This window comes from Martes martes (assembly GCF_963455335.1).
Source record: "Martes martes genome assembly, chromosome: 1".
In the NCBI taxonomy this organism is placed as follows: domain Eukaryota; kingdom Metazoa; phylum Chordata; class Mammalia; order Carnivora; family Mustelidae; genus Martes; species Martes martes.
In genome coordinates this window covers 78,683,120-78,696,772 of record NC_137888.1, presented here as the reverse complement: position 1 = coordinate 78,696,772, position 13,653 = coordinate 78,683,120, and the positions used below count along the sequence as shown (strand labels likewise).

At 42.6% G+C, this 13,653-nt stretch overlaps 1 protein-coding gene across 2 annotated transcripts in view; it reads right to left on the bottom strand.

Moving 5' to 3' along the window:
- ARHGEF26 (Rho guanine nucleotide exchange factor 26) overlaps positions 1-13,653 on the bottom strand; it is a 122,302-nt gene that overhangs the window by 39,910 nt on the left and 68,739 nt on the right. For both annotated transcript variants that reach the window (XM_080819621.1, XM_080819622.1), the window contains exons 9-10: positions 9,542-9,616; positions 603-692 (exon numbers count right to left, since the gene is read on the bottom strand). In XM_080819621.1, the coding sequence (XP_080675747.1) occupies positions 603-692; positions 9,542-9,616 (165 nt within the window). The remainder of the gene's footprint in view (positions 1-602; positions 693-9,541; positions 9,617-13,653) is intronic.

The following is a 13,653-nucleotide window of genomic DNA, read 5'->3' as shown; positions in this document are numbered from 1 at the left end:
TGACCCAGATTTGCCATTAACGGTCATTTTCTTCTTTACACATCCTGTCATCCACTCCTAAACAGTATCAACAAGCAGTGAGAGGCAGCACATACCCTAAAAAGAATTATGGATGAAAAACAAATTTGAAAAGAACACTCCACTAACAATCTTTTTCTTTTCTTTTTTTTCAGACTGGAAGAGGAGTGTCTTTACCTAATTGAGGAGAACACGAGCTACAATTTATGGATTTTGGTTGTTTTGCAGGACACTTTGAGAATAGTAATGAAATCACCTTTCCATTCTAAAATTCTTTTTTTTTTTTTTTTTACTACCCTTTTCCCTAAATTTAAGGAGGCAGGGTGAGGGAATGTGCTAGTTAGATAAACCTAACCTTGTGGCCTGGAGAAAGGCAACTTTATCTGGTGACCATAAGCAGGAGCAGAGCTGCCTGGAGCTTCTGCGATGCCCTCAGCCAGTCCGGTCCCTCTCCAGTCAATTTATGGCCCTTCTTTGAAAAGCAAATTCCTATGCACTTTGTTGCCCTCAACTATCTCTCTCTATTTACATAAGATTTAAGCAAGAGTGGTAATAAATCTGTTTATGAAGAAACAAGAGAATACCTTAATTTTAAATTCCAACTGGGAGTTAATTGTGTACATCATTTCAGTCCTTTCCATCTTCCGAGCTCCTTCATTGCACAGTCGAACCAACTGAGAACAAAGAAGAAGAAGGACGGTTAAGAGGTCAAGGAGAAAAACCTCAATTTCAAATGCAGATCTCTCGCGGGAAATAAGTTGTACTTGGGAAGCTCCAGAGACTCACTTCTGACAGTTAAAGAACCCACAGTCTTACACAGTGAAGACATTGTACCCAGTTATAGATGGTGTCATTAAGATGTGAAGACAGAAGGGAAAAAAAGTCCTGAAAAGTCTCCGGGACACATGTGCTCTGAGGGCTCTCCCACAGTCTGGTCTCTGACCTTCTGCTCCTTTTCTTTGTCCTTCCTCCTCTCCTTCCCCAGGGAAACCTCAGCCAGCCTCAGGGCAAGCTGCTCCTCTCTCCCCACTTCCAAATCCCCGAACCTGGGGCAGACTACCAATTGCAAAGGCAAATTCTAAGCAGAGTCCTACCTGCAAAGCATGTGAACAATACACAGGGCGCCAAAAGAGGGAAACCTCTGGGTGGAACCTAAGGATTGATGATTTTTCAAGGATGGCCAAGCTAAGGGAAATTCAGTTTAACTAGAACTACTGAACTACCTAGGAACTGAATGTATTCCAAGACCTTTGGTGAGGGCCTGTGATTTATAATAAAAAATTTATTTGGTTTTGGTTCTTAGTTCCTAGTACACAGTCCCTTCAGCCCTTGTAACTTCCTATATAAGAGCCAGGGGGTCTTCTTTAGTTATAATACGTAGTTTTGTTCCCAGTTCCTGAAAGCTCCAAGGCCATAACGCTCAGATGAGTGTCTTCCTATTCCTAACAAGCCCCTTTCAACCACATCTGAATTTACCTTAGTGTGGTAGCTTGTAGAAACCCCCTAAGGATAAGGCTGGTCGTCAGGGGAGCCAACCAAGTGATTACAGAGAGGGTTATAACTTTCAGCCCCACCAGACCCTCTCCAACTAGACTTTTGGGGAGGGGAGGGAGCTGGCGATTGGCTTGATCACTAATCGTCAATGATGGAATCAATCATGCCTACAGAATGAAACCTCCATAAAAATCCCCAGACTGTGAAGTGCAGAGAGCTTCCAAGTTGGTGCATAAGAACACATCTGTGTGCTGGGGGACTGGTGAACCCCCCACTCCATGGAGACAGAAGCTCTGGGCTCAAGATCCTTTCAGACCTGGTCCTGGCGTTGGTCTGGGCACAGTGAACACCATGAGCAAAGGGCTGACGACGGTAAAGTGATTCTGTGCCTGAGAAAGGAAAGGAGCCTGACACAAGGAAGATGGCATAAGATGAAGGGACAGAAGCCAGGGTCAAAGCACACAAGTTCTTAACGCATCTGGACTGCATTCCGAGAGTAAAGAGAAGGGTTACCCGCAGGCTTTCAGCAGGGGAGAGAGAGGATGCAATTTATGCTACAATCACAGGCTTTCCCCAACGTGTTTGTTCAATTCCCTACTGACGGATGCTTAAATGATTTCTGATTGCTTAATAGATTTCTAGATTTGGGGGGTACCCCTATCTTCAGTTACAGCTTATCTTTCAGTCTGAACCTAGAGTCCACCGATACAGGGACGGATGGCTATACCTGGGCACAACCAGGGGCCGAAAACACCCGGCGTAGGGTTAGGGGCAATCTGAAGCTGCAGTATGCTGAAAGGATTAGGACATCTCCAAGTGAAATCTAACCAGGCGGCCGTGGCTCCAGACATTTTCACAAATTCTCTTGAGAAGTATGTTCACAGCTCCCATATCTATGTTCCTGGACTTGGTCTGTCCCCTGGGTTCTACCACCAACTACCTATATGGCCCACAGGCAGCTCGAACTCAAAAATGAGAATGACCAAACCTACACACCCCCTTCATCACCCCCTCCCTGTGGCCCCATGTCCTCTAGGTCAGTGACTAGTTCCAGCATCATCCACCTTCCCAGTCCGAAACCCTGGCCCTCACTGCTCTCAGTCGCCTCCTTCTCCTTTGTCCTCTGTAACATTTCCCTCCCTTTGCCTTGTGCCCAGAGCTCGGGCCCAAACCCCCCCTTCCCTGGATTACTGGCCTACTAATTCTCTTCCATCCATTGCTCCTACCCTACCCTCACACACCCTGATGATAACACTATCAATCCTTGTAAGTTCAAATCTGATCATGAAACACCTGGGCTATAAAATCCCTAGTAGTCTCCCCTAAGCTTTCAGAATCAGGTCTTAGCAACACCGTGATCTGGCAACTGACCTCAGCCCTACAAAATTTCTGGTCAAAGCACCACATTCCATCTTGCCTTTGCCCTTTTGCATGTGTGATTCCCTCTGCCCGAACACCCTTCACTCCACTCTGTCCGACCGACTCCTTCTTATCTAGATTTATAACCCCCTACCTGTCTCTCAGGACTTATCTGGGACAGTTTCTCTCCAAAGAGAATGGAGAGCGGAGATTGTGAGATTTCCATATTTGTCAGCCTAGTGCCCACAGCCCAGCACCTAAAAACACAAGGAACATTCAGCAAATGTTTCTGTGTAAACAGCCTTCAGAGACAGTTTTTAAGTCACTTAAAAAAAAGGCGGGGGGGGGGGGCAGGGTGGAGGAGCAGTTCCTTTATAATTATCCTATTTTAAAATGAGAAGGGAAGATGGCATTATTAAGTTTGGGTTATCATCTCACTTCCTAAACTTCCAAATACCGATTCCATCGGCAAAAGTCCGTGGAGTCAGCCACCACCACAACAGAAGACAAGGTTTCAGAGAATATATTAAAAATAAGAAAATTCCCCAAATGTCTTAAGCAATGGTCTCATCAGTGGAGCCCATTTTAATGACTATTTCAAAGGAACAAGAATTCGTTTGCAAATGTGTGCTCTGGTGTTTTTATTAAAATCAGGCTCAGCATATTAAAATAATGCCTTCCTTCAGCAGCTGTCAAAGCTTTATTAAATTCAACTCGTTAACTTTTTTAAGCCAAATTTATTTTTTTAAAAAAGCTCAAACTTTCTAACAAAGAAATATAAATTTAAAATATTTTCAATCTATTGCATTCACAAAGATTTTTTTTTAAGAGTTTATTTATTTGAAAGACAGAGATCACAAGGTGGGGGGGCGGGGCGGGAAGCAGGCTCCCTGCTAAGCAGAGAGCCCAACGAGGGGCTCAATCCCAGGACCCTGAGATCATGATCCGAGCCGAAGGCAGAGGCTTTAACCCACTGAGCCACCCAGGCACCCCACATTCACAAAGATTAAACGAATATTTGATGCTGGGAAGTGTGCAGAAAGACATTTACATATCTTTTGGTGGCCATGGACTTGGGAGCAACCTTTCTTGAAGGCACTTGGGGGCCTTTAAAAATATCTAAATTTTGTCCCAATAAATCCACTTCTAGAAACTGGTCTTTAGAAATAATGAGATGAACACAATCATTTATGTAAGACAATGTTCCAGGCAGTACTAGTAGAATAGTAAGTGAAATGGGTACCATAAGAATCAATTTTTCTGGGTACGTTTATACCATATATTGGTATTGGATTAGACATCCCATTGGGAGTATATGTAGTAGAATGACAACAGTCATTACTTTTTTTTTTTTTTAAGATTTTATTTATTTGAGAGACAGCAAGAGAGAGCACAGGGCTGCGGTGGGGGGAGGGGGGAGGGGAGGAGGTGTGGAGAGGGAGAGGGAGAAGCAGACTCCCCGCTGAGTAGGGAGGCCAATGTCAGGCTCCATCCCAGGACCATGGGATCAGGACCTGAACTCAAGGCAGATGCTTAACCAAATAAGGCACCCAAGTGACCCAACGGTCATTACTTTTGACAAAAGTACCAATATATTTTATTTTCTCTTACCTAAATTTTCCAAGTTTTCTATAATGTACACTTACTAGTTTATTTTCAGAGTATACCTTTGTAAACCTTAAAGCAGTACTTAGAGTGAAAATAGAAACCTTGTGAATCTTTCCCTTCCACACAGTTCAAAGTTTGATGTGTATGATTCTGGGACAATAGTCCCAGAATATACACCGGTAACTATACACCGGTAACATACATATGAGCATCAACACACTTGATTATCTAGATGTCATTACACCATCTGTATTGCTCTGCAACTTAATGTTCCTCGCTAACGATATAGCTTAGGGATCTTTCCAGCGGAACAGATATGTATGCCTACCTTTCTGCAAATGGTGGAACCAGTAAGCTACAAAAGAAGATTAAAGAGAATTGGCTCTTTCACTACTGGGAGAAAAGCTTATAACTTAACAGATCTCCAAACAGAAGTAGCATTTTTATGAGATGAGAATGAAAGCAGTTAGTCCCTTCAGGAGAGTAAATGCAAGAAGAGGGCAGGAAAGACTTCCCTGGCACAAGAAACCCACCCTCCAACCTCCCACTCCTTGAATCTCAGACACCACTCTGCACCAGCTGAACTTGAGATTCCCTGGCAATCGCCCACCCCGTAGCTCTACTCCAGCATGTGAACAGAAAATCGGGAAGTAAACACATTTTTATTTAACAGAAACATCTTTCTTGTTTTTGAGTTGTTCGATGAGGCCAGTAAGTCTTTTCCAAGGCCCCAAATTCAGTAAGCACTTACACTCACTTCAGCAATGTGTATGAGGAATTTCAGTGACATATTATTCATACTATGCAAATAAATTTCATTAGCATTTTAATTACCAGAAAAGATATTACTCATTTTTTCCAAGAATGAGTAACTATCTAGAGACACTTGCCCAAGGGCCTTAGGTAGTCTCCTTCTAAAAACTTGGACCCTGATATACCAAGTGTCACTCTCTAAAATAAATACTGGAAACTCCTACTTTCTTTTCTTTCCAGCTAAAACAAACAAGTGAAATTCTGCATTTTAATTTTGAACAACAAATGCTCTATTTATACACTTTTTTCTTTGAAAGTACTGATACTGTTCTCTCAGAATCTTTAAACCCCATCAGTAACCTTGACAAATGAAAAAGAAGTTAATTCCTGAGTTGGCTGTATTAGTGGTTTTAGTTACCATACACCACTAGGAGACTCGGGAAATAATTCTGATGTTCATAACTTGTGCTCAAGAAAGAGAAAGAAATGCAGAGAAAACAAGTCACTAGAAGGGCATTTCTTCACAGAGAGCCTTTTATATGCTTATAGTATCAGATTAAGGCAATTCACTGATCCATTACATTTTTGCCTGCCTTTCCTCCAAGTACCAGTGTCAAATCCAGTGAACAAGAGATGCCTGAAGGAATGTAGTGATTTATTTTAACTGGGGTGTGAAATTTTTGAAAAACACTAAATATCATTCCTAGCTCAGTTCAACAATTACTACAGCCTTCCTCTTCTGTGTGAATTCTTTTTCAACGTCTCAGTAACAACCAAGTAAAATCTGACAAAATTTCTTGCAAGTCCAATGCTAGAAGTTTATTAGCAGCTTCTCCTAAAGACCCTCCGCCTACCGCCTCCAGGAAGGCAGCACAGGATGCGGGGTCCTGGAGGAGAGACCCACTGGTGGTGGGACCTTACGTCACCTCACATTTGTCAGGCTGTTTCTTCACTTAGTGTTTCCCAAAGTGGGATGTGCACACCGCTCATGGGGCAAGAGGTGAATTTTAGCGGTTGACAGATTGCTATGGTTTCATTTTTGTAACCCTCCAATTCATATAGTGAAATCCTAAACCCCAAAGATGATGGTATTCAGAAGTGGGGTCTTTAGGAGGTGCTTTAAAAGTCATGAGGGTAGGGGCACCTGGGTGGCTCAGTTGTTAAGCGTTTGCCTTCAGCTCAGGTCATGATCCCAGAGTCCTGGGATCAAGCCCCACATGAGCCTGCTTCTCTCTCTTCCACTCCCCCTGCTTGTGTTCCCTCTCTTCGCTGTGTCTCTGTCATATAAATAAATAAAATCTTAAAAAAAAAAAAAAAAGGCATGAGGATAGAGCCCTAATGATATGGTTAGTGCTATAAAAGAGGCTCTACCAAGCCCTCAGCCCCTTTTACCGTGTAAGGCTACAAGAAGAAATCTGCCGCCCACCAGAGGACCCCATCACCCGACCTTGATCTTGGACTCTTCAACCATCAGGACTAGGATAAATAAATTTCTGTCGCTTATAAGCCACCCGGTCTGTGGTATTTTGTTACAGCAGCCTGAATGAACTAAGACACAGATAAACTTACTTTTAATATAAAGATGTATATTAGGGGATGCCTGGGTGGCTCAGTGGGTTAAGCCGCTGCCTTTGGCTCAGGTCATGATCCCAGGGTCCTGGGATCAAGTCCCACAGCCAGCTCCTTGCTGGGCAGGGAGCCTGTTTCTCCCTCTACCTCTGCCTGCCTCTCTGCCTGCTTGTGCGCTCGCTCGCGCGCGCGCTCTCTCTCTCTCTCTCTCTGACAAATAAATAAATAAATAAAGTCTTTTAAAAAATGTATATTAGAATAATAACTAGCTCATCAAACCCATGATTTTGTAGGTACTATTGGCAAGGAGGAGGATACATAAAACAGAATCAACTCAGAGTTGATCAAAAGTAACAGTACAGGGGCACTGGGTGGCTCTTGGTCAAGCAGCCGACTCTTGATTTCGGCTGGTGTCGTGATCTCAGGGTCTTGGGATTGAGTCCCCCCCGCCCCCGTGGGGCTCCATGTTCAGCAGGGAGTCTGCAGGAGCATTCTCTCTCCCTCTCCCTCGGTCTCTCCCACTCACTTTCAGTCTAAAATAAATAAATAAGTCTTGAGAGAAAGAAAGAAAAACTACCTCACAGAAACTGGTGCAAAAATGTACCAGACTTGGGGCACCTCGGTGGCTCAGTGGGTTAAGCCTCTGCCTTCAGCTCACGTCATGATCTCAGGGTCCTGAGATCGAGCCCCACGTCGGGCTCTCCACTCGCTGGAAGCCTACTTCCCCCTCTCTCTCTCTGCCTGCCTCTATGCCTACTTGTGATCTCTCTCTCTGTCAAATAAATAAATAAAATCTTTAAAAAAAAAAAAAAAGTGCCAGACTTGAGGGTGGTGTGGTAGCTACAAGAGGTTTGGGAAACTTCTGGTGCTACCATTGTCTCTGTCCCCCTCTGCCTAGCTCACACAGTATCTTCATTGACTCCTACACCCACTGCTTGCTCTCAGCTCAACTTTTTTTTTTTTTTTGCCACAATTTTTTTTTTAAGATTTTATTTATTTATTTGTCAGAGAGAGAGTGAGCACTGGCAGACAGAGGCAGAGGGAGAAGCAGGCTCCCTGCCGAGCAAGGAGCCCGATGTGTGACTCGATCCCAGGACACTGGGATCATGACCTGAGCCGAAGGCAGCTGCTTACCAACTGAGCCAACCAGGCGTCCCTCAGCTCAACACTTCTATCGGCATTGAAATGTACCCACATTTTCTCTAATCTTTGGACAAACAAAGACATTCCCACACTTCCCTTTTAGCTGCAGCTCTCTCTCTCCATGCGCAGCCCCAGTGTTGAAACAGCAGCTACACATGCTGGCCAGCTGCATCTCCACACCTCCCACTCATTCCTCGACACACGACAATCCAGCTTCCACGCCCACCAGCGCCAGGACACAACTCGCCTGATGATAAACCCATGAATACTTCACTCACTATTCACGTTATCTCTCAGGAGCTCTCAACCGGGCTGACCGTCCTTCCACCAAATCACCTGTCATTCGCCAGGCCATGATGGTTTTCCTCCTTCTTTGGTATGTTTTGTTTTTTAAGTCTTCTCTCTGGGTACCTTTCCCCTAAACAAGATGAATGGTGGTGGTGGTCTTCATGGTTGTGTCCCAGACTCACTACTCTTCTTACTTTACACACTCTTTCTGGGTAATCTCATCTACTCTCCCGGCTTCAGAAATCATCACATGCCCATGATTCCCAAATCCACGTCTCCAATTCCAGTCTCTCCAATGAGCTCCTGGCCTGTTTATTCAGCCAACTTGAATATTCTATAACAAGTTTTATTGTCACATATCCAAAATGGAACCCATCAACTTCTCCCTGTGTTTCTATTGTAAAGGTAAGTAAGAGCATCCATCTAGCTGCCCAAGCCAGCGACCATACTCCTTGCCTCTTTGATATTCCATGATCTTAAATACACTTACCCAATCAATCTCTGTGCCCACCTCCCCAATATTATACATCGCCTCTCTACATCCTACTATACATCCATAAAGGCCACTGTCACCTCTAGCCTAATCAATACAAAAGCCTCACAACTGGTCCCACCCCCACTGTCACCATTATAACAAATAAACTTATACCTTCTGCATCATCGTAAGACAAGGTCCACACTTCCCTAACATTGGCTCCCCAGTATTCTTTCCTAGACTGGGCTCTATAGCCACATGAAGAACATGTCAGTTCTTCAAATGCCCCAAATATTTTTCTTGCCTTTGGCAAGAAATATCCAAGACACTCTCTTCCCTACCAAGCCCTGGTTCAGAGCTCAGCTTGCTTTAGGTTTCAGCTAAAACATCACTATGTCCTTCCCTACTGTGTCACTCCCCATTCTTAACTGTAATTCTTACTTAACACCTGCTTTCCCCCTTACACAGCACGTTGCATGAGGACATTGACCACAACTGTCTTACGTCTACATCACTGTTTTTTCAGGGGTTGGCATCATGCCTGGCACAGTAATTGATACTCAGTAAACAGCTGTTTAATGAATGAAAGAATGAATAAATGACTATCCAGATACCAAAAGAAAATGAGATCTCTATTGGCCCTTACAGCAAGACCGTGTAAAACAATAAAAATACTCACTTCATTTGAGAACAGCAAACATTTTTTCTCAGCTCCCTAAAGAATGCTATGTGAATGGCTTTGAGAACTCCCAATGCTCAGCATCAAACCCAGATGTGTGCTCTTCTGAGATACTGAAGGGTTTACTGAGGGATGAGGTAGCTCTCAACAGTTACCTTGCTCACTTCCTTTAGGGCTCTTTTGCAGACCTCATACTTTGGAGAGTCCTTCGGTGTTTTCTGACAGATAGTCTGCAGTGAAGTAAAAGAAAAGAAAAAAAAAATCAATTTATTTTATTAAGTGAAATAAAATCAAGGTCCAGCCACATCCTCTTATTCATAGCAAACTTAACAATGCTGAACACGACATTATGGAAGACTATGAAGATTACATTAAAATCCGATGACAAAACTAGGAAACAGTCTTTAAATGCACAGGATCCAAGTAAATCCAGGGAATGATTAAATAAGAGAATGGACTTCAGAGGTAGAGGAACCTGGTTTCAAATCCAAGTTCTGTCCCTTACTAGCTATTTGACTGTGGGCAAGTCACCAACCCTACCTCTAGAAGACTCAGTTTCCTCATCTGTAAAATGGGAATAAAGCCAACTATGTCACAATGCTATTGCTAGAATTAAATGGTAATATATGTACAGTTCTTTATGAGTGCCTATCATACAATAGGTCCTTGATGAGTGGTAAAACTAATTATTACCATCATCATCATTACTCAAAGTAACTATGTTTGTAGATAATATCACTGAATAAAAAGATCATGGAAAACAGGCCGCTGGATCTTCTCTCTCTTGATATAGCTATACTGCAATTTTTGTGATGCTAAAATTGACTTCAAAGAGGGTTAATTCAAGGTAAATGGGAATACAAATAATTTTTGAAACCATATCCATTCAAAGCCAATGGAATCATTTCAATTGTTAAAAATGTTCATCTCAATTAACACGTTTAACTAACTCTCCAAATGAAGCAAAATTGAAGAGATGATGCTTTAAGTACATTTAGATTCTGCCCAGGTGGCCAGATTCTCACATTTTGGGAAACTGATTACAGCAACAGGAATCAGAGATGGAAGGTAAGTTTGGAACTGGTACCTTGAATGTACACGAGTACCAGACATACAAATCTGGAAGTCAGGTGTCAGGATTGTTACATAATGCTATGTGAGAAGCAGAGTGTCCCATCTGTGGACTTTTGTCAATGGTTCTCACATTTTTGACTATGACCCACTGTAAGAAATCCATTTACATTAGCAACCAGGACATGTGAACATAAAAATGAAAAAAAGTCTTTTAAAAAATAATATTTAATCACATTATGAACTGTGCATGTATCACATTCCATACATTGTATTCTATTTCACTTTTTAAAATATTCTATTTAGGGGCGCCTGGGTGGCTCAGTGGGTTAAAGCCTCTGCCTTCGGCTCAGGTCGTGATCCCGGGGTCCTGGGATCGAGCCCCATATCGGGCTCTCTGCTCGGCAGGGAGCCTACTTCCCTTCCTCTCTCTGCCTGCCTCTCTGCCTACTTGTGATCTCTGTCTGTCAGGTGAATAAATAAAATCTTTAAAAGTTAATTAATTAATTAAATATTATATTTATTTATTTGAGAGAAAGAGACACAGATAGCAGCAGAGATAGTAAGAGAGCAGGACCAGGGAGGAAAGGGAGAAGCAGGCTCCCCAATGAGCTGAAGGCAGATGCTCAAAGGACTGAGCCACCCAGGTGTCCCTCTGTTCCACTTTTTTTTTTTTTTAAAGATTATTTATTTATTTATTTGACAGACAGAGATCACAAGTAGGCAGAGAGGCAGGCAGAGAGAGAGAGGAAGGGAAGCAGGCTTCCTGCTGAGCAGAGAACCTGATGTGGGGCTCGATCCCAGGACCCTGGGATCATGACCTGAGCCGAAGGCAGAGGCTTTAACCCACTGAGCCACACAGGCGCCCTGTTCCACTTTTTTAATAAATAGTTTATGGTTCAAAAATCAATTTCACGACCCATTATTGTGTACAGAAGCAGTATGAAAAATACTGGTTTATGTCCCTAAAAGCTGGCATCCTGAGTCCTAAGCTGTCTTTGCACACTTCAATTTTATGTAAAATTTTGTTATACTGAATTTTCTAGGGAGAATGACTCTAGCTTTATTCACAATCTCAGAAGGGTCTCTGACCCAAAAAACTTTTGAGCCCACTGGCCATTCACAGCATTAACCTCCAACATGGTACAACACAGTATATTAGATTCTATGAGTCCCAATCTATTCAAGCAATTTTCTCAAAATTAAACAGAGAAAATACAGAAGGCTGAGAGATCACAGCATAAACAGAATCTAAAGAAATATGGCTAAAATACATTATCAGAAGAAAAAGAACCCTAAACATTCATAACATTGCAAGAAATGTACCCATTTCTCAATTTAAAAAATAGCAAAATTTGAAATAATATTTCTCTAGATCAAAGTTCATATTTTTATGAAAGTGTTAGAAATCTCATAAAATAAACTTTTAATGACTTTTTACTGCTGATAAAATCTTATGGAAGAAAGTACAGTAGCTGCTCCTCAAGTGTATCTTTGAAAAATTCACCATATTTACATGACTCAGGACAAGCCTGTACACTATATACATGAATTTAGTTAAGAAACACTGATTATCTATTATTGTCAAGCTTAACATTTACTACTTCATTCATTTTCATGCCAATCCCTCAAGAACTTATTACACTTATGCTTCAGATGAAATTAGGCAGTTTGCCAGGGATCATACTGTAAGTGGGAGAGCCAGAATTTGGGCCCAGATCTGTCTTTCTCCAAAAGCCACATGGCTTCTCGCACACCAAGTTTACCTTATCAGAGTCCCTTCTCTCAAGGTGCTGTGAGTGTTCAGATGGGGAAAAAGACAATTTGCTCAGAAAGGCACTGAGGAAGGCTTCGTGAAAGAAGGAGCATTAGAACTAGTGCCTGAAAGACATGCTTGTTTTAGTCACAAAGCTGAGAAGTGACAGCCAACGACAACATGAACAAAGATGCAGAGTGGGAAAGTCAGGGAACAAGTGTGGAGGGAACCTACAAATAAACCTTTTTTAAGCCAAAATTTGGTTTTGATAACCTGGCTGCATTCTATCCTTAAACATGAGAAATGTGATTAAAAAAAAAAAAAAAAAATCAGGGGTGCCTGGGTGGCTCAGTGGGTTAAAGCCTCTGCCTTCGGCTCAGGTCATGATTTCAGGGTCCTGGGATCAAGCCCCACATCGGGCTCTCCGCTCAGCGGGGAGCCTGCTTCCCCCTTTCTCTCTGCCTGCCTCTCTGCCTACTTGTGATCTCTGTCAAATAAATAAAATTTAAAAAAAAAAATCAGAGAACTAAGTTTTCAAAATTCTGCAAGTTTCCCAATATTAACAAGGAGAGAAGTTCCAAAATCACAAAGGAAACGTAGGAAGGTAATAAATTGAGATGAAGCTGGAGAGCAGCCAGGTGTTGGGAATCCTGAAACCACCAGCCCCCCACCCCCAACCAGCCAGCAGAGCCAACAAAGTGACTGGGATCACATGCTTTTACTCACTGCAAAATGTCAGTGCTTTAAGGAAATCTTTGTAAATTTATAACGGAATATGGAAAATGGAATTTATCTTGTAACTTTACTCAATCATAATTCTTTGCTGTATTTTTATCCTGTGTTTTGACATGCAAAAATCAAATACATTAAAACTGACATTTACATCACGATCCAATTTTAAAGTAAAACTATGGCAAAATATTTTAACTTGATCAAAAAGACACAATTTGGCCCACCAGCCGGATGGGAGTTGTGCCGGGCCACCTGGTTCTTCTCTCAGTCTTTGCTGCTGTGGGCTGTCCTCCCAGCTGCATTTCAGACCAGACAGTCTCTATACTCGACGCCCCCAGGCATGTCTTGCCGCCATTCAAAATCAAATCCTTGTTTTCTTCATGAATGTTTCCTAAAATAAGGACACTGGCCTTTCCTCACCCTCCTTTGTACAATAGAAAATGAGGGCAAGTGCATGTCTTTTTTTTTTTTTTTAAGATTTTTATTTATTCATTTGACAGAGAGAGACACAGCAAGAGAGGGAACACAAGCTGGGGGGAGTAGGAGAGGGAGAAGCAGGCTTCCTGCCGAGCAGGGAGCCAGATGCAGGGCTCGATCCCAGGACCCCAAGATCATGACCTGAGCCAAAGGCAAAGGCTCAACGACTAAGCCACCCTTTCTAGTGCTGAAGAGTGTCTCAACCCCACGTGAAGCAGAAGCACCACAGCC